This window comes from Dendrobium catenatum, unplaced genomic scaffold, assembly GCF_001605985.2.
Source record: "Dendrobium catenatum unplaced genomic scaffold, ASM160598v2 fragScaff_scaffold_646, whole genome shotgun sequence".
NCBI classification, from domain to species: domain Eukaryota; kingdom Viridiplantae; phylum Streptophyta; class Magnoliopsida; order Asparagales; family Orchidaceae; genus Dendrobium; species Dendrobium catenatum.
The window spans coordinates 287,306-309,691 of record NW_021319108.1 but is presented as its reverse complement, the minus strand read 5'-3'; the positions used below and the strand labels follow the sequence as shown (position 1 = coordinate 309,691).

The 22,386-nt window shown below is 34.1% G+C and overlaps 1 protein-coding gene across 1 annotated transcript; it reads left to right on the top strand.

Annotated features, from left to right (window-relative positions):
- The first annotated feature begins 15,001 nt into the window (after positions 1–15,001).
- On the top strand, positions 15,002–20,913 carry LOC110102276 (syntaxin-22-like). The gene is made up of 4 exons (XM_020830547.2): positions 15,002–15,323; positions 19,282–19,375; positions 19,515–19,654; positions 20,759–20,913. The coding sequence occupies exons 1-4, from the start codon at positions 15,133–15,135 to the stop codon at positions 20,835–20,837; spliced, it is 504 nt and encodes a 167-aa protein (XP_020686206.1). The 5' UTR covers positions 15,002–15,132; the 3' UTR covers positions 20,838–20,913.
- Positions 20,914–22,386: the final 1,473 nt, after the last annotated feature.

Genomic DNA, 22,386 nt, shown 5'->3' with positions numbered 1-22,386 from the left:
GTTTTTTAAACTTTAAAAAGATACTTTAATCTAAAAATTATTTTGAATTTAAATTTAATTAATTTTAATTAATTAAATATTATATTATTTAATTAAATTTATATTAATTATTTTAAGAAATTAAAAATATTTACTTTTAAAGTATCGTTTGGAAATAATAGGGGATCTCTTAGCTCCTTCAAATTTATTTGATATATATTTTAATAATTTTTATTTAATATTTATAATAAAAGTTTAAATTTTAGAAAAATATTTAGATTAATATAAAATAAAATGTTTATTAAATCAAAATATTTAAATTTTTAAAATATTTTTAAATATTTTAAATATATTAAGTTGTTTTAATTTTAAATTAAAGGGTTTTAATTTTTGAACGTTTTAATATAAAAAAAAATATATTTTTTTTAATCTAAAATATTTTTTGATTAAACTTTATCAAAAATTTTAATAATAATGATTTTAAATAATTAAAATCATTTTAAAATGAAGTGGCGATGTAGTGACACAAGGTTGCTTCTGAATGGTTGATTCAAACCGTGGTGGCAACGCCCAATCATTAGCAATGATTGGCGCCACCACCAATCATTTCTATTTGATCGAAGGATGGTGGGCCCCACGTAGAAACCACTTAACCTAGTCAGCAACAGGCTCCAACCGTTTGATCCTCTTCTTTTGGATTGAACGGTTGAGATCTCGGCGGACGATTATCTAAAAAATCGAGGCATACACATGGTTAAGATCTGCCACAATTCAGTTAGATCATGACCGTGGATCATAAAATCAACGGTCCAGATCACATGTAACTAAAAGACTATATGAGCCGAGCTCTAGAATGAGTTTTTGACTCGTTCTCTTAATCATGTCAATCAAATGTCATGAAAATTTAAACATAGACTCCTAATATGAAGAGAATTTGTGGGGATTTGAAAATTTGACTTAAAACGTGCTTTTCAAAAGTTAAATTTCACTAAGTGTCTTAATCTAGGGTTTCATTTTTATCTTAATTTAATGAACGGTTTGGACCTCTTAATGGATGGTTTCATTTGTACACTATCCACGCTCCTTTTTATAAAAGAAACCTTGATTTAAGAATGCTTGGATTGACGGTAAATCAACCTTGGACGAATTTAAGCTTGAGCTCACCGGAAAGTACATCACCGATGACTTGTAGCTGCTGGATTTGACTTAGGGAGGTTGAAGCATGTCTAAGGATCTCTAGGAGACTAGAGGCTAGGCTTGAGGAGCTCTGGCTAGAGAGAGAAGGGTTAAGTTAGAATGAGGGCTAAAATTGGTATTTTTTCCCTATTGAGCCTTCTCTAGGCCAAAGTGATGGTAAGGATCGACTAGCTAGAGTCCCTAATGCCCTCTATGTGTATTGGAGTTGTTAGGATTGCAGGGAATCAAAGGACTAGAGGACAACCCATGTGTAAAAGGATTTTGTCCTTAAAAGCGCATGGGTTCAACTAGAACCATTTGATCCAAGATCAAAGGTTAAGAAATGTCTTAAGAACATTCCATAAGTTGATTAGGACTAATGGAGAGGTCTAAGAATAGATGGGATTAGTCTTAAAAGGGTTTTGACCATCTTTGACCCATCCCAAACCTTGATTTGGCTATTTGATAAGTCCGCTTGCCATGTGGATTGGTGACGTGGCATGTGGGAAGCCTTAAGCTGCTGGAGTCACATGTTGAAGAGGGTTTGATGCCTAGGAATGAGGCTTGAAGGCAAGGAAGGGAGTTTAAGATACTTTGACCAAGTCTAAAGGTGGTGACTTGGTTAAAATGACCCTGGATTGACTCATGTCATTCCAAGGGATATTCAAGATGTTAAGTGAAGTGGATTCAAGGGTTTTCAGTCAATGAGGATTAACATTTGAGTGGAACGGTGTATTGAATACATGGATTTGATTATAGGTCAATGTTTGACCATGTCAAATCAAGGTGGCTTGGCTTCAAATAAGTTTGAATGGATTTGACTAAAGTTTTTAGATGGTTTTGAAAGCTTAAGGGATTTGATTTGATCAAATGGGTTAGAATAGCCCATTTTTACCCTTAAAGAACTATTGGGTCAACTAAGGTTGACCTGGTAAACCAAGTTGATCCAGGGTCAAGGTTTAGGTTTAATAGTTTTGATTGAATGTATGAAAATGGTTGGAAGGTTTTCCAAGCAATTTGGAGATTGTTTGATTTGAAATAAATATTTAAATCCCTAAGGGCATTTTGGTCAAAACTAGATGACCTGGTCAACCAAGCTTGACCAGGGTCTGAGCTTAAATTCATTACATTCCTAATTTTGATTAGGATGAATAGGAAGAAGTTCTAGAGTTTGATTTGAAAAGGGCATATTAAAGTCTAGATAGAACTTCAAAATTTCCCTAAATGGGCATTTTAGTTATTTTAATCCCTGGTCTATTGGGGGTCAAAATAGATCCACCAAAATGCAGTTTAATACTCAAAAGGTCAGGATTAAGGTTCTAAATGTCATTAGAGGCTATAGGGAATGCTCTAAGATCAACCACTAGGTGGTAGGTCTAATGGTTTAGACTATAAATATTTGAAAGTTTTACAACCTTTAGAGTTCAATTCAATTTTTGGGGTTAGAGATCTCAAAATGGGCTCAAATTTGGAGGGTTGCCTCTAGAGACATGTCCTATAAATATGAAATTGATAGACTCTGAATCATAGGTCATTTGACTTAGTTTTGAAGTGTTTGAAAATTCACTACAAAAGGGTTTCAATATAGGGTCTTTGAACCTTGGATTTCTGCCTAGATTTCTATATTTGAATTAGGTTTTGAGCTTGAATGATTGGGTTTGAATTATCCAAATCATTTATGATCATTTGAGTGATAACAAATGGTTGGATATGACTAAAACTGGATTAGAGGTAGGATCAAGGTTTGAACTATAGTTTGGATTTTAAACTGGACTTAAGTATAGATTTTGATTGAGGCTTAAATTGAGTAGAGATCTGGATTGGCTTGAGGGTAGGATTGATTTGAAGTCTAGATTTATCTAAAATCTAGGTAGATCTTAGGGCATAAAGTCTAGAAGAATCCAAGGGTCTAGAGTAGATCCTAAGGTCTGAAGTCTAGAAAGATCCTAGGACCTATGATAGATCCTAAGATTTGGATTGGTCTGAAAGAATCCTAGGGTTTATATATAGGAGGATCCTAGATTCTTGAGTGGTTTGGAGGCTAGATTGATATGGAGTCAGGATTGATCTGGAGTTTGGAAAAAGTCTTAATGATCTCATAGAAAATTTAGGTCAATAAATTGACCCCCAATATGTATACTATAATAAAATTTGACTACACATATTGGCGTTGACCAAATTAAAAGGTCAAGTATGGGATTATGATCCTTAGGGAATTAGGGATTGAATTGATGTTAGGGTAGTTCCACAAAGGGTGTACTCTACTGCTAGTGGGTCTGGTCCTAAGGGAAGGAGAAGTCTATCCCTAGAGAAAAAGAAAACTTGGGTAATCATATAGGAAGGAAGAATTCCTAACTATAAAAGATCAAGTCTAGTTTTTTTTAATTATTATTCTAAGGAAAGGAAGCCTAACCTTAGAATATTGAATTTGGATTTAATTTAAAGGGAAGGGAAGACCTAACCCTAGATGATTGAGTTTGGAATTTGATACTAGGTAGTGCCATGAGGGTCGTACTCTACCACTAGTAGATCTAATCCTAAGGGAATTGAGCACCTAAATCCTAAGGAAACAAAAGACTGGATGATCATATAGGAAGGAGGAACTCCAAACTATAGATGATCGAATCTAAATTTGATACTAGGATAGTGCCACGAGGGGCGCACTCTACTACTAGTAAATCTAATCCTAAGGAAGAGAAGAACCTAACCTTAAGTAGAAGAAGACTTGAATGATCATATAGGATGGAAGAATTCCTAACTATGTAGGATTAAAATTGAATTTGATACTAGGGTAGTGTCACGAGGGCTGTACTCTACCACTAGTAGATCTAATCCTAAGGAAAGAACCTAACCTTAGGGAAAAGAAGAGTGAATTTAGGGAATTAAAATTGAAATTGAAACTGGGGAGTACAATCCTAGGGGAAAGAGAACACCTAACCCTAAGGAGAAGAAAACTAGATGATATCTGTTGCGGATCTATGGTTTATGATTTTGTTGATAGCAAACATTCCTTATTTCTCTACGATTGCCTTATGTGCTAACGTTTCAGGTCCACACGATCAGACTGCAATTTGAAACTAGCTCAAGATTGGGTAGACTAGGTCTGTGTCAGTTTGTAATCTTTTTCATTTCTTGAGTCTGTTGTATTTGGTGTGGCATCTAATGATTTGTAACTTGGAAGATTTTCTGTTGTGCCCTAAAAGATTTCTATTTTCAGTAACATCGTCCGGGACGATATTTATATTGTCCTGGACAATCTAACAAAAGTTGAAACCAGGGCATCCTCATTAAAGTAGCCGTCATTATGCAAAACACATCGTCCTGGACAATTTTGTATCGGCCAGGACGATAGACTCAACTCAGCAACAATCTACTGCTAGATCTATTTAGAAATAACCTATTTTTGGACATCGTCCAAAGGATCATCCAGGACTATAAAATATCGTCCAGGACGATCCAGGTCAATTTTTCAAAAATTTCTCTGGAATTTAAGGAAAGCAATTACATGGTAAAATTGTCCGGGCCGATTAGATATCGTCCAGCTTCATTTCAGGGTGATGTTCAAGACGATTTTCCTCATATTTGAACTAATCGGCCAGGACGATATGCCTATCATCCTGGACGATAATGTCGGCAACTTGCATTAATGAGCTCGTTTTGAGAGCATCTATTTAAGCTATGGCATGGAAACTTTTGTAAGAGTCTTTGGCAGCCATTGTAGCTTCGTTCTTGTGGGGGAAACTTGAAGAGAGAGCTTGAAAGGGAGAGAGGAAAGGGTGGAGTTTGAGAGGGAGAAGATCCTTTGAGGGGGGGAACTCAAGGGAGTGTGAAGGGGATTCCACACGGTTGCTCCAGCGAACTCGCACCTTAGTACCATCGGATTCAAGGCTTGTCTCGAGGTAAGTTCACAAAAGAAGAAGATCTCTTTGGTGTCAAAGGACCCAGCGACTCCGCCGCACCGGGGAAGGTGGAAGTAATTTTGTAAGGGCTTCTCCGCCTAGCTGTGGGGGTTAAAGGAGAGACACTTGTTTTAGTGCAATACTTGGAGGGTGCCTCCAAGGAGTGGACGTAGGTCAAGATTTGACCGAACCACTATAAATCCGGTGTGTTCTTTCTTATTATTTGCTTCGGAATTTAATTTTCGCATTTGGTTTTCTTTGTGGTGATTTTGGTTTGAGTTTTATCTTTGGTTTTAAAGTTATCCAATTCACCTCTCTTTGTTAGCCTTGGGCCAGTTCTATAGGGCTTAACATCCCTAACGAACTTTCAATCTCATGGGAAGGAAGCATTGCTTGCCATAAAAGATCGGGCTGGGAATTTGAATATAAGATGGTGCCACAGAGGGCGTGCTCCATCACTCCTTGATCTAATCCTAAGGAAAGAAAGCACAATGACCCACATCTATTCTTAAGAAATAGAAAATTGGAATGATCGTGAGGGAAGGAAGCATTGCTTCCCATAGAGGATTGAGTCTAGAATTTGAATCTAGGATGGTGCCATAGAATGCATGCTCCATCACTAGTGGATGCTCAAATCCTAAGGCAAGAAAGCACGTTGACTCACATTAAAGCTTAAGGAGAAGAGAACTCAAGGACCTTGTAGGAATGAAGCATTACTTCCCATAGGAGATCAGATCTGGATTTTGAAAATAAGGATGGTTGCATAGAGGGCATGCTCTATCACTACTAGATCTAAGCCTAAGGAAAGGAAGCACTAGGACTCACACCTAACCTTAAGGAAAAGAGGATGATCATGTGGAAAGGAAGCATTACATCCTATAGAGGATCAAATTTGAAATTTGAAACTAGGATGGTGCCATAGAGGGTGTGCTCCATCACTAGTCGATCTAATCCTAAGGAAAGGATGCACAGTGACTCACACCTAACCTGAAGGAAAAGAAGATTTGAAGATCTTGTGAGAATGAAGCATTTCTTCCCATAGAGGATCTGATCTAGAGTTTGAATATAGGATGGTGCCACAGAGGGAGTACTCCATCACTAGTGGATCTAGTCCTAAGGAGAGAAAGCATGATGACTCGCATCTGCCCTTAAGGAAGTGAAGATTTGAAGATCTTGTGGGAAGGAAGCATTACTTCCCCCAAAAGATTAGATCAGGATTTGAATTTAGGATGGTGTCATAAAGGGCGTACTCCATCACTAAAGAACAATCTTGTGGAGAGGAAACTTGCTCTACATGATAGATCAAATCTGGAATTTGAAACTAGGATGGTGCTATAGAGGACGTGCTCCATCACTAGTGATTCCAATCCTAAGGAGAGAAAGAATGATGACTCATATCTATCCCTGAGGAAAAGAAACTTAAAGATCTTATGAGAAGGAATTATTGCTTCTCATGGAACATCGGGTTTGAAATGATCGTATATGGAGGAAACTTGCTCCACATAGAGGATCGAGTCAGGAATAATCATGTGTAGAGGAAATTTGCTCTATATAGAGGATCGAGTCTGGAATGATCATGTATAGAGGAAACTTGCTCTACAAAGAGGATCGAGTCTAGAATGATCATGTGTAGAGGTAACTTTCTCTATACAAAGGATCGAGTCTAGAATGATCATATGTAGAGGAAATTTTCTCTATACAAAGGATCGAGTCTGGATGATCATATGTAGAGGAAACTTGCTCTTCATAGAGGATCGAGTCTGGAATGGTCATATGTAGGGGAAACTTGCTCTACATAGTGGATAGGGTCTGGATGATCATATGTAGAGGAAACTTGCTCTATATAGAGGATCGAGTCTGGAGATCAGGTTTGAATTTTAGAATTTGAGATTTAAATGATTTTTGAATTTGGTGATTTGATTTTGAATTTTGAAGTTTGAATTTGATTGTGAATTTAAAAAGTTATGAATTTGTTTTTAAGTTTGCTACTCATCTAGCATGGTACTTCCTAAAGAGCCTCCCTAATATTTGAAAATATCGGGTGGCATCCTTCAGGGCTGATCAATTAATGTTAAAATTTTTCAAAGATTGTCTTTACAACAAGTGGATAGTCTTGTATTTGTTTAAGCTCTCCTATCGATCTCTCGGTAGGCTATGATAGGCATCCAAAGAACCTTGACCAAGTCTCCTACCCAGAAGGTTCTAAGTCACACTATCTTATCACGAGTTTGAACCTCTCATTCTTTATACAATTATGAGTTATATTGAGCCTTGAAGGCAAAGATCTGCAAGGTCTCAAACTCCTCCAATTTGAGTCAGACACTATACTCAGTCGTGATTTAAATTTGAATGGCAATCCCTAGAATTATAAAATACTCCTCTAGTGGGGTTGATCTTGCACCCAATATAGAGTGTAATTTTATTAAGAAGGCCTTGAAGGAAAGGATTGCTACTCGTAAGGACTTATACATATTCCTCAAGGATGGGACTTAAAATTTAATCAGGAGTTGAAGAATCATTTATTTTATTGAAATTTTCCTCTAGCCATTCGGACCTTGTCGAAGCTACAAATGGGATCAAATTCACCAATTTAGAGTGAGAAGCTGAGATGACTCCAACCAATTTGGAAAATTTTAAGAATTTAGGTTTTTTTGACCAAGACCAAGTTTCATAGAAACAGAACTGGTGTTTCCCTTGAATATTTTGAATTAAAATCAATTTCAAAAGAATTTAAGTTGGATGTAAAAATTTGAACCTTTCAATTCCTTTGCACAATATTTTCTATCTGATAGATAATTCATGCATGGTGAAGATTCTGGATTTAAGATTTTTTAAAGTCAAGTATTTAAAGGTGATTGAGATTTTTTCTGAGATTTAAGGATTTAAAGGAAGGAAGGCCTCATACTTTTCTTCTCTTTTTCTGGTGGTGCACTTTGCGCATTTTTTTATTAATTTTGAGTATTCAACCATGTTTTGACTTTTGGAACATTCGCACATCTTTTTGATTTCCATGGAATTCAAAAAGAGGCTTCACTTTCTTTAAAATATTGAAATGATATCTCTCTTTTTTAATGCTGGGATTATATCTCAAGTATTAGAGAAGAAAAGTTATTCTCTTATATAAGGAAGAATAATCCTCAAAGTACATCCAATCTTTTAATGAGAATATCAACTTGACTAGAAAAATCTTTGAGTAGATTCAGAGCATGCAAGAGATGCCTATTGAGATAGAGAACTGCAAGAGGATTTGAGAAAGTTTCATTTCTAAAGTCAGCTTTAGTTTGAGGTAGATTTTAATTCAAAATTTAAATTAATACACATAAGTGGTGGGAGGGAGGGACATTTAAACATTTGATGGAGTCAACTACAACTCTCTCCTACTTAAGGCTTAAGGTAGAGGTCAAGTTTCATAAAAAAGGTGAATCAACATGTCTCGAAAATCTAGATCCAGTACACTTAAGAAATTGGTAAGTTTTCCTAAAAGGGTTGCAAGTCTAGGTTGTAAGACCATATCAATATGAAATTAAATTCCTACGATCTCCTTAGAGGGAGAGACTATTGTGGGGTATACACTATCCATAGATCATGCATCATCAGTGCAATTAAAAGATTTATCGTGATAGGACCCCGTTGAAAGTTTAAATTTTGACGGTATCACTATATGACACAATCTTAGATTATTTCCCCTCTCAAATTACTAGTGGCCTAGTAGTTAAGAGAGTGGCCCCCTGAGTGGTTTCTAAACCTCCTCCTCTATAAGTGATGTAGTGGGACATGTATAGTAACGTGCCTTAACATCTTCTAGTAGAGTGGATGCGTCATAACCTTTAATTGGGGGCCTATGGCCTATTGTTGGCGAATTCTCAATTCTGGCTTGATTGGGTCTTGCTATGTAGTTGGAAAGAAGCTGTATTAGATATCTCGATCTCAACCTCACAAATTACCTCCTTTGTGTGACAAGAAGGGGGTTGAAATTATTTTCACCAAGGAGGGGGTTCGTGTAAGGAGCAACAAACTCTAAATTTTCCTTAAATCTGACCTCCTTTAAGGCTTCAGACTCAGCTGCCTTTTTGGCCTTAACAACCTTATTTCTAACTCTTCAAAGATAGTTCTTTATCTTGTTCCTGACGGTGATAGGCATGCTCGAACTTGATCCAATCTCAGAGTAAGATGGATACTTATTAATTATTTTTGACTTTTGGTTTTTATCCTCCTTAGTAGATGATAAAGTGGGTAAAGGGGGGATAGTGACCTCCATCTTGGAGATGGGAGAGTCAGCTCCTGACCATAAAGTAATCTCAATTAAAGGGATATCCTTTTGTGTTCCAGCATACAGATCAATAATTTCTTCTCCATTGACTGATAACTTGATTTTTTGAAATTCTATTCCAAACTGGATCAAATTTCCAGAGATGATTTCTTCCACTACCAAGTTTCTATCTAAGTCGAATGTGAGTAACCCAGCCATTTGAGTATGCTTAATTTCCTGGAATTAAAAAAGTGTCATGGATTAATTGATCTTGAAATTGAGTTTGAATTTTGAGCTTGATTAATTTTATTCAAATTTTTATAACTCAATCATGTTGAGTTTACACTCAATATGGTGGTTCATAAAATTGACGAGTGGACTTTAAGAAATGAACTTGACTCTTTCTCTACATCAATTGACTTTGGAAAGAATGTTAAAGTTTGGATCTTTATTTAAAAATTGAAATCAAGGTTGAACTTAAGGTTGAAATTTAAATTTGAATTTGACGTTGAAGTCGAATGGATATTCTTCAAATTTTGTGACTTAACATTTTGAATTTCACTCAATCATATAGGTTCACAAAATCGATATGAAAAATCCAAAAATCAGGCTTGACTCTTTCATTTCACCAGTTGGCTTGGGGTGAAATGTCAAAGCACATATTTGACTTTGAAATCAAAATTAAAGTTGAATTTAAGGTTGAAGTCAAACTTGAGTTTAATGTTGGAATTGAATTTGGAATTAAGACTGAATTTGAATTTGAGGTTGGAACTGAATGGATCTTTTTAAAATTTTGAAACTCAACATTTTTAATTATATTCAAATATGCAACTTTACAAAATTAATCTAAATTTCCTAAGAAAGTAGGCTTGACTTTTTCACCCCACCCAGTGATTTGGGGGTGAAATTTCAAAGCCCAGAACTGATTGGAGAGTTTTGGGTTTGCTTTGCATATGTTCAACTACAACAAAATGTTACATAAGACACATGGCAATGATGATTGAAGTTGATTTGGAAAATTTTGGGTAAGTTTTGAAAGTTCAAAAGTTTGACAGAACCTCCCCTTATTTTGAAACTCAATATGTTGAACTCGCATTCAACATAAAGGTTAACAAAAAATTGTAGGGGGGGGGTAAAAAAAAAATGTGGGGGGGGGGGGGGGGAGATTATAAGAAGTCGACTTAGCTCTTTTAACCCAACAAACTATTTGTGAGTGAAATATCGAAGATCAGCTTTGCTAGAATGATTCAAAGTCTGGAATCAATTTTGAACAAGAAGTCCATATTATATCACACATACCAAATTATAAGAGTTATAATTTCATATGTAATGATAGAATATAGGAATTGATTAAGGTTTGAAGAAAATCAAATTTTATTAAAGGCTTGAAACTATGATTTTGAAATTGAGGGATTTTCTATAAATAGTGAAACTTAGCACGCTTGAGATTTATTCGCATGCGAGTTTACAACACATATGGAAGGATTTTGAAAGATTTGGCTTGACTCTTTCACTTTACCAATTAACTTGGAGGAAAAATGTCCAAGCCTGATTTTGACAGAGGTTTCCTACGCTCACCTCTCTTTTAACATGTCTTAATTGAGTTGGCCACACTCACCCAAGAAAGAAATGGGTAGAGGGACCAATGAAAAGAAGGGTAATCAAAACTACCGATGGAATAAAATTTGTAACACTATTAAAAATTGAGAGTGAGACTTATCCCCAGTGGAATCGCCATTTTTTGTTATTAAAAAATATAGTATTTTTTAAAAAGATTAATTTTCTTTAGGAAAGTTAAATTTCTTGAATTTTGAAATTAAACGTGTCATTATGAATGATATATCACCTTGGAAGGAAAATATATCATTCCTTAATGAGTTTAAATTACAAAACATTGAATTCATCCTGATTGCCGTAGTCAAACTCAGGAAAGAATTACACATGGCCCCAAAGGGTCAAAATGAATTTTGTTCAAATATTTGACTATACTAATCTTGATAAAAATTATTAATTTCATAATCAAAACCATGATAATAATTAATATGTCTCTCCAAAGAAAGTTGATATCAATCACTATTGATCGTTTGAAAATGATGATAATGATAGTCAGGTTTGATTTTTCCCAAAAAGAATTAATTGAGGTTTAGAAAATTGATTTTTAAAAAATTAGATCTGGGTTTCTAAATCTCATACGAGCACAAGCCCTCGTAGTTAATTATATCATAGGGTAATAAGAGTTTCCTATGAATACTCTCAATTAAAATAGCGGTACAAATTTTATTTAGGATTTTAAAGAAAGAATCAAAGGAGGTAAGGGTTAAAAATTTATAGTGGAATTGGATCAAATTTGAGCACTTATGTCTAGAGTAAAAGGAAGAAAGGTAGGGAGTGTTTTAAGATTCTAAAATAATTCAAAAATACCCCAACCTATCCTAAGTATTTGGCTTGAATTTGATTAAATAAGGTTTAAGTTTGTATGAATGATTTTATTAAAAAGTTGGGATTAAATTCCTAGAGGTTGAGGTCTTATTGCTTGAGCCTGCCTCAGAACCTAAGTCTAAAATGGGTACTAAAAACTAGTGACCCAAACCAAGCTAATGCAATGCAAATCTTGACTTATCCCGGCCAAGATTGGGGAGCCTACTAAACCACCTAGGCACTTTAAAACTATGAGTCTGGTCAAATAATGCAAGAGTGGTAGGGACGTTGCATTAAGTTCAGTTTAAGGAAATTGGGGCCGACATCTAGAGTAGATCCTAATTTACCCCTTAACATAAATTGGATATTTGATGCTTAAGCTAATGCAATTATATATTTAGACACTTTTAAGTTTGTATCTAATATAATGCATGATAATTGACTCGATTAAATGTTTAAATCAGAATAAAGCAATTTTAAAAAATGCTTAAAAATAAGTATTATCCTAGAAGAATGCATAGATTCCCTTTGACATATCTGCACCCTCATAGACTAGGTGGTCTGTAAAAACCCATAGGTGGGGAGGTGCCTAATAAAAAGAAAGAAGATGTAAGAATTATGCATGCGATTTCCTGGCGATCCCGGGCTTACTTCTTAAATACAATAGAGTTGCTATGTTGTCTTAAAATGTTTAATTTTGTTTATGTAAAAATAGTTTTAAACGAGTCCTTATGAGCCTACGATCAGATTACATGCTCAAACAAATACGACATACAAGTAAAAAGACTAGAAAAATAAGTAACTCTACTACACAATCAATTATGTTAATTACTCAAATTGAATGTCCGTATGACAAGTGCCACTTAATATTACAAACTAGGGTCTGCAAAAAAGTAAAGTGGCCGAGCACCACTCAGAATAACCCAAATTCTACTCCTATGACTCAAATGACTTTGAGATTTGGGATTCTTCTCAATCTTCACTTCTTCATCCTTTTACAGCTCCTTAGATTATCGGGTCCGGATATACAAAAGAAAAGAAACCCCCCCTTGGAAGGGGTGTTATCTTTCCACTTTAGATATTTTAAGATCATCCAAATTTGGATCTCCAAATGGAGAGGGATTCTCCCCTAAGGGATGTCCCTTCCTCTTTGGATTCCAAATTGGATGCCTAACATCCCATTCTTAAATCACTTTAAAGCACAACTCAATGCTCAAATCAATTTATACAAAATATAAAATTTGAGAGTAAACAACCTGAAGGGTTATCCTAATAATCACATTTAAATAAATAATGTTAAGAAGTTAATATTTGAAAATTAAAAGGCACAATCAATCACAACATAGAGTGCAGTAAATAAATAAACAATCAATCAATTCTAATCTAGCAACCAGTATGCAGTGAAAATTATGAAATATATGGCACATAATTATAGAAAAGTAAACACTGGCCTAGCCTGAAATTAGGGGTTGTTATCCTAGCAAATCATCTAAAGTGTGTGTAGAAGACTGTGTGGTTTGGATATGTCTTATATAGGATATTTGATTGAAGTTGCTTAAGGTTCTGGTTGGTTGAAAGGTTTAAGGAAATAATTAAGTTTAAATTTAATTATTAATGGCATAAAGTTAATTTTAAAGAATATTTTAAAGGGTTATTGGTTACCACCTTTGTTGCTCATCGAGGTCGTGAAGTTTATTTTACCTTCCTTAGGGCTAAGCTAAAAGCTTTGTAGGCCTGGGTTACCTAGTGGTAACTAGTATGATTAAGAGATTTGATTTGATTAAAGTTTTAAGGTTAATGAATTTTAATTAAAGTTGGTTAATTACTGGTTTTAAGTTTGATTAAAGATTTCTTGATATTTAAAGTGAATTTTGAATTTAAGGAATTTTCTTGATTATTTTAATCATTTAATTAAGGGGTTAAAGTTGACCTTTTAATTAAGAGTGATTTCTAGAACGTTAGTATTTTCATAAAATATTATTCTTTAAGATGATAAGTTAGACCATAAGTTTGTTGGATTTGAATTTTTCTATATTTATTTATGTAGGTTTGAAGTTTTGACTCGATTTTTAACTTAAATTTAACCAAAAATTGACTTTTTCAAATTTGAATGATTTTTGGAGGTTTGATATTTTCAATAAATATTAGATTTTTGTATGAGTTTAATTCCTTTGAGTTTGTTCAATTTGAAGTTTTCCGGAATTAGTTAGTATTTTTCAAAATTTGATAATTATTTAAATTTTTAAATTATTTAATTAAGGGTGTTTTAATGTTTTGAGTCCAAATGAACTCCAAACTCCTTGAAATCAATTCCAAAGGTCACGAATGACCTAAGAATAGAGTCCCAAGTGTTTGGGAATTTTTGTAGAATTTTTAATTATTTTTAAATAATTAAATTGATTAAATATTGAATTTAAATTAAAATTAAATTATGGTTAATTTTGCTATCAAATCAAAGGGATTTTATTTTTAATTAATTAAGGTTCAAATTCTTATTAGTTTGAGGTATTATGAGTAATTTTTTTATTTAAATTTGATTTATTAGATTATTTTAGAAGTTTTTAAGGCTTAATTATGGGTTTAAGTTTAAGAAAATTAATTAAGGGGCTTAATGAATTTTAAAATCCATGAGAATAATTCTATGGGCTTTACTTTTCACTAATTTAAAATGTTCTAAGTTTCAAGTGAAGAGAATGTATATCCTAATTTCTAAAATCTTCCAAGTTTTCTAGACTTGGGTCCTTAATTATTGTCCTTAATGATAACACTAACTTAAATAGGTTTCAATCATGGTTTGTCTAACCCTTGGAATTAACATATGAAAGCACATATATAATCACAATCAACTCCTAAATTTAGGAGAGCTAGAGCTATTTGCAAGTGTGTGCACCCTACACATGCAAGAGACAAAATTAACTTGAATAATTAACAACTTGATTAGTGAATAAATAAGATTATTATTAACTAATCATCCCCATAAAATCTATTCATTCAAGCTCAATCCAGTGTTTAATTTTCAATAGATCTCTCAAAATTAAAGATTTACGTACATATAATTTTAAAATAGTTTATATATATATATATATATATATATATTTCCATGATATAAATTTGATTAAAGTTGTTCAATGCCTCATGTCCATAATTTAAATATGAAAATTTTACTAAATTTATTAGTTTAAATTAAATAATCTTAATTGGAAGTTAATAAAAAATAATTTAAAACAAAATTTGAAATTGGGTCCACTTAAACCCATTTAGGCTTTGGATTAGTGCCTTTTATTGTTGCCTTGTTGATCTTCTTCCTCCCCTCGGGTTTCTAATTTTTGAGGTTTTTCCTCTTTCCAATCTTCCCGATCCCTAGGGCTAGAATTGTCGCTAACCCTCTTACCTTAAATTCTGCCGGAAGGGATGAGCTTCCAGGATGTTGAATCGGGCGGGCCGATTCTGTGGAGGAGAGACGCGGCGGCGAACACAATGCAAGAGCCCACGCAGGCGGTGGCTGCCGGCGTCTTCCAGATCAATACGGCTGTCTCCACTTTCCAGCGACTTGTCAACACTCTGGGAACGCCCAAGGATACCCTTGAGCTCCGAGAACGGCTGTAAGGATATGTGTTTTCTGTTTTTTTTTTTTGGTTATTTATTTATTTATTATTTTTTTCTTCCAGTTTAATGTTCTTGCTTGTCTGTTTCTTTGTGTTTGATTCATTGCGGGAGTGAAGTTTAGAAATTGGCTGCTATAAATTGTGTTTTATTCTTTGATAGGTTTTGTTTTTGGTTTAAGCTTCATTGTTTTTCCGTTGCCAGATTATTGGAAAGGATTTTATAAGAAATTTCGTTTGATCGGGAAGATTCATCTATTTGCTATCTCATTCTCCTTTAGACCTTACCCTGATGATCTAACTATATGGAAAATGGGGTTAATCATTATTGTGAAGCAACAGACCAATTATCTTTAACCCAACTTAAAATTCCAAGTGATACTAATCATAGGAATACGACATTTAATTAGAGAATTTGCATGGCGCATGTATTTTTTTCCGTTAGGGATTTTGACTCAATATTTTGTTAGCATATTCACAGATAATATGATTTTTGTTAGAATAATAACAAATTATTTGTTTTATGGATGAAGTCTAGTTTAAAAATTGGTTAGGATAATTAATTGTTTTGGATAAATCTAATTTAAAATCTGAACTGCATTGGATTTGAAAGTAGCTTTCTTAAAACCTTATAAACGGGCTTCTAATATATACAAACCATGCATGGGTATGTGTGTGATGCAAATTAGCTAGGCTTTGGCTTTTAGTGATATTAGAACCCAACGTGGAATATGATATCCATGAAGTTTATGATAAAAATATTTGATAGTTCAAATAACTTTGAGCTTTGGAGAACCAATATGTATTGGATTCTAAAGGCACTCATGGGACATTCAAATATGCTTGAGATTACATTTACGAGCACACAGGATAAAATAGAGATGAAAAAGCTTTCTTGACAACCCAATTTTATTTTATGAATAAACTTTTATAAAAAATTTTTTAGGAAACAACAACAAAGGGGTTCAATCTCAAGTTGATCTATATGATTAAAAAATTTTTTAACAAACTATATCAAAGGTAGAGAAGGTAATGCTTTGTGAGTCAGACTGTACACTTATTAAATCACATATTAACTACTTTAGTTCTATTTTTGAGATTTGGGAAATATTTATAGTATAATTTATGTTGACGAGCAAGTGATATTTTCTTATCTCTTTTATTAATTCTTTTTTTTTTTTACACTTTGTTATTTAGAAGATCTATAATTAGCCTATAAGATGTTAATAATCCACCTTTTCAAGAAATTACTGTTAAGTTTAAGTGTGGCAGGGATGAAGGCATGAGTAGGAGATTATTGATTCTGAAATTTTTTGAGATGGGGTCTAACTTTCATTATGGCACAAGTCTTGTGTCAAATATGAGAATGTATCTTGCTATTTTTATAAGAAGAAAGGGCGTATTAAGTGAGACTAACATTATTTGAAGTGAAAGGGGTAGCGTGTTATGGAAACAACAAAGATGCTTAGCCAACATATGCTAATCTTATTGCTGATTGGTCCAATGGACATAAAGTGATGTCTTTTGGTGATTTTTGAAGATAGATATAATGACCAATAAAGTCTTAATTCATCTTATGAATATCGTGTATCCCTAGGAGTGATTTTCTACTTATAACCACACTATAGTGGTTATGTTTATATGAGAAATAATGAAATATTTAAGATAGCTGGTTTTGGCAATTTGAAGGTTATGATGCGTGAGTGTGTGATTAGGACATTGAAGAGAGTCAATTCTATACCAATTTTAAGAAGAAACTTGTATATTTGAGTACTCTTAGTAATTCAGGATGCATATTTCATCCAAATGTTGAAATACTTAAGTTTACAAAGGTTTGTTGACTGCACGAAGAGAGTTGGTGGACTTCGTGTTGGAGGCTGTAAACTTGAGTGGTGTTTTATTGTATATATTATGGAATCATGATTTGCAGAAGCAAAAAAATGTTAGCTTCTTAATTGCATGTCAGGCTCTGGAATAAAGGAGGGCATAGGTTAAGGATGATAATATTGGAGATCATATGGTTGTGTAGTCTATATTAGTGTGAGATCATATCATTACAATACTCAGAACAAAGATGCAATCACTTTGGGGTTATAAAAACTCAGAGTCGGCCTAGTACATGCAATTTTTTGATCATTTGGATATATATTTAAGGAGTGTAGAGCAAATAGGGACAAGATTTGTGCTTGATAAAATGGCAGTTATATCTATTTTTAACCCAAAAGTTTAAGCCCCTAGGTGAGGGCCAACTAGATATTTCTATGCCAACATCTTTTTCACCTATTTGACGTGAGATTAAACTCAATTTTCTCACATTTTTTAATAATCTCCTTGTCATGTAAGAGATCTTCATACTGGCCATTACTTACCCTCAAATATATATTTTTTTAAATTCCCTTAAGTATCATATGCCAAGAGTTTACTCAACAACATAGAGCCTCTGTAGGAGTCACCTGATCTTAAGCTTTCCTAATCCATGATAGAGGGTACTAAGACCCACTACATGATCCTAATTGACCATTTGATTTTGTTGATATTTATTAGGGAGTGCAAATCAAAGGATAATTAATGGTAAGTCTGATATTCTAATGAGAAAACTCTTTCAATCTAAAAGCCTAAGCCTATAGATGAGGGCCAACCACTTAGTATTTTCACCCCAATATATTTTTAACATATCTATTGTAGGACTAAGCACAATAGCTTGACCTTCCTTAACACCATCTTGTTGTGCAACAAATGTTCATGAAAGAAATATCACAGGTGTTATGTTCAAACATCATTTGGCTTATTGAGGATATGTTGTGCTCAGTCCTTTGGGGCTTTAAGAGCTTAGGGTGCTCAGCTTGGAGAAAAGTCATAGAAGAGATCCATATTTATTGTCACATAATTCAGTCAAGGAAGTGATTGTTAGGAATTTGACTAAATTATTTATTTTAATGCACAAATCTAAAATAGGAGGTTTTTTAAGAATAAAACAGAATATTATTTTTTAGGATAAAACTTATTTGAAAATTTATTGGGATAATTTATTATTTTGGATAAATCCTTAACCAAAAGGATTTGAAATTGTCCTCCTGAAAACTCTTATAAATAGGAGTCTTATGACATGCAAATTGTACATTGTTATGTGTACTTGGGATGTTTGTAGGCTAGTGTCTGGGCTCTGCCATTGAGTGCGTTAAAGGGAAATTTGGTTGGATGGATTTTGTTGGTTTTAGAGTAATTCTTTAAGGGAGAGAAACAAAGAATTACTTGTTAAAACAAAATAAATAAAATAGAGAGAAAGAAAAGAGGAAGGAAGCAATTCTTTTGCGTGTTTGTGAATTGGCATCTTGGCAATCCGAAAGCCTGTTGGGCCAAAAGTTTTGCTCCGTATCTATAGAGATGTGGGATGGTAACTATATTGAGAAAATTTTGTAGTGAAAAATTTATGGTATTTGCTTAGTCTTTTGTTTTTTATCATCTCTCTTGAATTATTTTCTCATTTATTTATCTAGAGAGATTTGAGGCTTCTTTTTTTTTTTCGTGATATTGACTTGAAGAAGGTTTGAAGGAGAGTGTTTTCTAAAGTCCCTTTTGTTTGTACATATGTGTGGCTTCTTTATGGTAAATCAAATAGATAAATACTATTTTTTTAATTTAAATTATGTAAATTTGGGTGCCTTCTACTAATTGATCTCTTTAAAGCAATTTGGTATGTTTATCATATTCGTTCTTTGTTAGAGATTTGGCATAAAAATGTGATCCCTCTAGGTTTACAATTTCATTTGAGCCAGAAAAGCCCCTTTAATTAATGCCAAGTCATTATTAACAAATCTGCTTGTTATTTTCTTTTTTTTTTTTAATGTTAAACAAATCAGCCAACTGCTTATAGTGGGATAAAGGCTTGATCTTGTTGTTGTTTTTAAACAAATCTATTGCAATCAATGGATATTTTTAAATTTTATCTTGATGACAGGCACAAAACAAGACTACACATTGGGCAGCTTGTGAAAGATACTTCAGCTAAACTTAAGCAAGCTAGTGAAACAGATCATCACACTCCAGTCAGTGTGAGTCCACTTTCTATTCCCACGTTTTCTTAAAATTCATTTTTGTTCAGAATATGCTAACATACTGCACTCTTTCTCTCTTATGATATTTGAGATTAACTTATTTTATTGTATACATAATTTGATAATTTATTTGTAGGCTAGCAAGAAAATTGCTGATGCTAAGCTTGCAAAGGATTTCCAAGCAGTTCTCAAGGAGTTTCAAAAGGCACAAAGACTTGCAGTTGAGAGAGAAACTGCATATGCACCCTTTGTTCTCCAAACAACTCTTCCGTCAAGGTATTAATGATGTTCTTGATTTGGGGGTTATAATGCTTGTTGAATGATTTGGTAGCATTCGGTGCATAAAACTCTTTAATGTTAAAATTAAATGCACAAGTTACTTTCATGACATTCTGCTTGTTATTTTGTTAGGCCGGTTCTCCCTGAACTGGCCAACCGGCCCAAGTGGGTTCTATATTACAGGAGGCAAACAAATTGCCCCCTTTGGGGTGCCGCCCAAGCCTAGTGGGGCCACTAGGAAAAGCCAATTAGGGAAGAAGTGGGGGGCGGCTAGGAGTGGGAGGGAAAAGTTTGAATCCGGAGTTTGAAATTAGGGAATTAGGGATTAAATAGCAAGAGTTTTTTAGGGTTAGGTTATGCATGTTTTGGTGGCTGTTTTTGAGAGTTATTGTCTTGGAGTCTTGGGCCCTAGATTTCTTCTAGGGATTGGGAGAGAAGATCCTCCTCTCGAATTGAGGATAAATTGTATCTTGTTTATTTCTTCGTTTATTTGATTTCCTTAAATCAAAAGGTGTTGTTTTTGCCGAATTTTTCCATCCAATCTTATTAGTGATTACTTGGATTTCTCCAGTATTTCCTAACATATTTTAGCATCAATTATGCAAAAAAATATAATTTTTGATTGGTATGGGAGCTAAAGTCTTTCATTTATTTTTAATTTGATGTGTTCTTGTGGATGCTTCTCTTTATGATTATCTTATTTTACTTGTACGACACAATCTTTATGATCATCTTCTTTTACTTGCACGGCACAAATTAATTGTCCTGCAGAATTAGTTAAGAATTTGACCACTTAGATTCCATGTATTAATTGCGTGACTAGTGGTTGACAAGTTCACAGAAAAGAAGCATAGCCGAAAGTTTTGCTCTTTTGATACAATGCCAGGCATTTCCTTGATATTATTATTGACTTGTTCTTTGATGCGAGCTATGAAGTCAATTTAAAACCAATATTGGTGTTTAAATTATTTGGACAGACTAATTCCTAACTACGCCAGTTGACCTACCGTGTCACTAAATTTAAATGCATTTCATGATTTCTAAATGCTACCCGAGTGACTATCTTATTTTTCTGTTTTTCTTGTCATATTTGACATACAGCTATAGTGCAAGTGAGGTCCATGATGGAATTGAGAAAACACCTGATCAGCGTTCAATGCTTACGGAGGCGAGAAGGTAGCAATATTCTACGTAAAAATTCCTTTTGAAGTTGCATTTATCTTATTATCATTTCCTTTAGAACTTCTACGCTAGCAGTATTTTTATCTGTTCTTCAATTCATGCGCAGATTTTTCAATATGTAATAAGCTGATAATTTTATATCAGAAAAAATGATGAAAATGGTCCATTGATTCTTTATGAAAGATCAAAATGGTTCCCAACTATATTAAAGGACTACTTTGATCTTTCAAGTCTTTTAAAAGGAATCAAAATAGTCTCATGGTGTGGAACTATTTTGATTCATCTATAGAGAGTTGAGGGGCCAAAATGATTTGTTAATATTATTGTGGACTATTTTGATCTCTCATAAAGAGTCGAGAGATTATTTTGATCCTTTCTTCTTTTATATAAAAGTACTTAGAAGCCACAACATGTTGTCCTGAAATCTAACTTTGACTCAAATGATTAATATCATCATCGTAAGTAGATGACCTAAGCTTAAGTGAGCTTAATCTATATCATTTTGTTCATTATTTTTGTTTGAGCAATTAATGAGATGTACTCGTTCAAACAGGCTTTATTTGTATTTGGTTACTTAACAAAACAAGCTCAATAGTTCTGTTCAAGTTTGATCAATTCTTTAATGAACAAGTCAGACTCGAACTTTTTATTGGGTCAAACTTAAGTTGTTTGACACTTGAGTTTGACCCAATAAAGAGCTTTTTTGACAACTCTAATGATATTAACCTTCCCCCAATTATTTGGGGGAAACTTATGCACCTTCCTTGCTGATGATTTATTTATTAGCCATGAGTGCTACAAGAGTTGTTAACTCAATTTTGTACAAAACTTGCACGTCTACAAAGGCAATAACATACAGAAATGCCGAAGCAAGAATGAACAGATTAGTAGGAGAGATTGGATCCCCTTTCCATGGATCTCTTGAAGACTTAAAAAAGCCAGCACCGCAAATACTATATCTTCTTAATTTTCAAACCTATTTGGGCATGTTGCATTTGTAGGCTGTCCACGCTCCTTTTTGTAGAAGAAACATTGGCTTGATAACGTCTGGATCAAGGGCCTCGAGCTTGAGACGGATTTGGCCTTCGGCTTGGCCGGAAACTCTCCGCCGGCGACCTCCAAATGCCGGATTCGGACTTGGGGAATGTTGATGAAGTCTTTGATAGCTCAAATGAAAAGACTTCTGGATCTGGGATGGCTTGAGTGGGGAGAGAGTGTGTATGTTCGAATGAAGGCTCCCAAGGAGGTTTTGCCCTATTCAATTGTCCCAAAGCCAAATGAAAGGCTGTGATTGAATGGGAGGGTTCCTAAGATCAAGCCACCTGTCTCTGGGGTGGTTAAGGGCAGAGGATCAAAAGGACAAGAGGACAAGCCATGTGGAAAGTGAGCTTTGTCCTCATATGAGCAAGTGGGTTTGATTTAAACCCTTGGATCTTAATCTAAGGGTTAAGAATAGCTTTAGGAAGCTTCTAGAGAGTCTTCAAACAGCTGGAGAGGGATTAAATGGGTTGGATTTGCTTAAGGAGTTTGTTTAATCACCCTTGGCT

Excerpts from the sequence above, each read along its gene's own strand:
- LOC110102276 (XM_020830547.2), top strand. The coding sequence starts at position 15,133 with ATGAGCTTCCAGGATGTTGAATCGGGCGGGCCGATTCTGTGGAGGAGA. Across the intron at positions 15,324-19,281 it reads CTTGAGCTCCGAGAACGGCT|GCACAAAACAAGACTACACA; the intron begins GTAAGGATATGT and ends TCTTGATGACAG. Across the intron at positions 19,655-20,758 it reads CAAACAACTCTTCCGTCAAG|CTATAGTGCAAGTGAGGTCC; the intron begins GTATTAATGATG and ends TTTGACATACAG.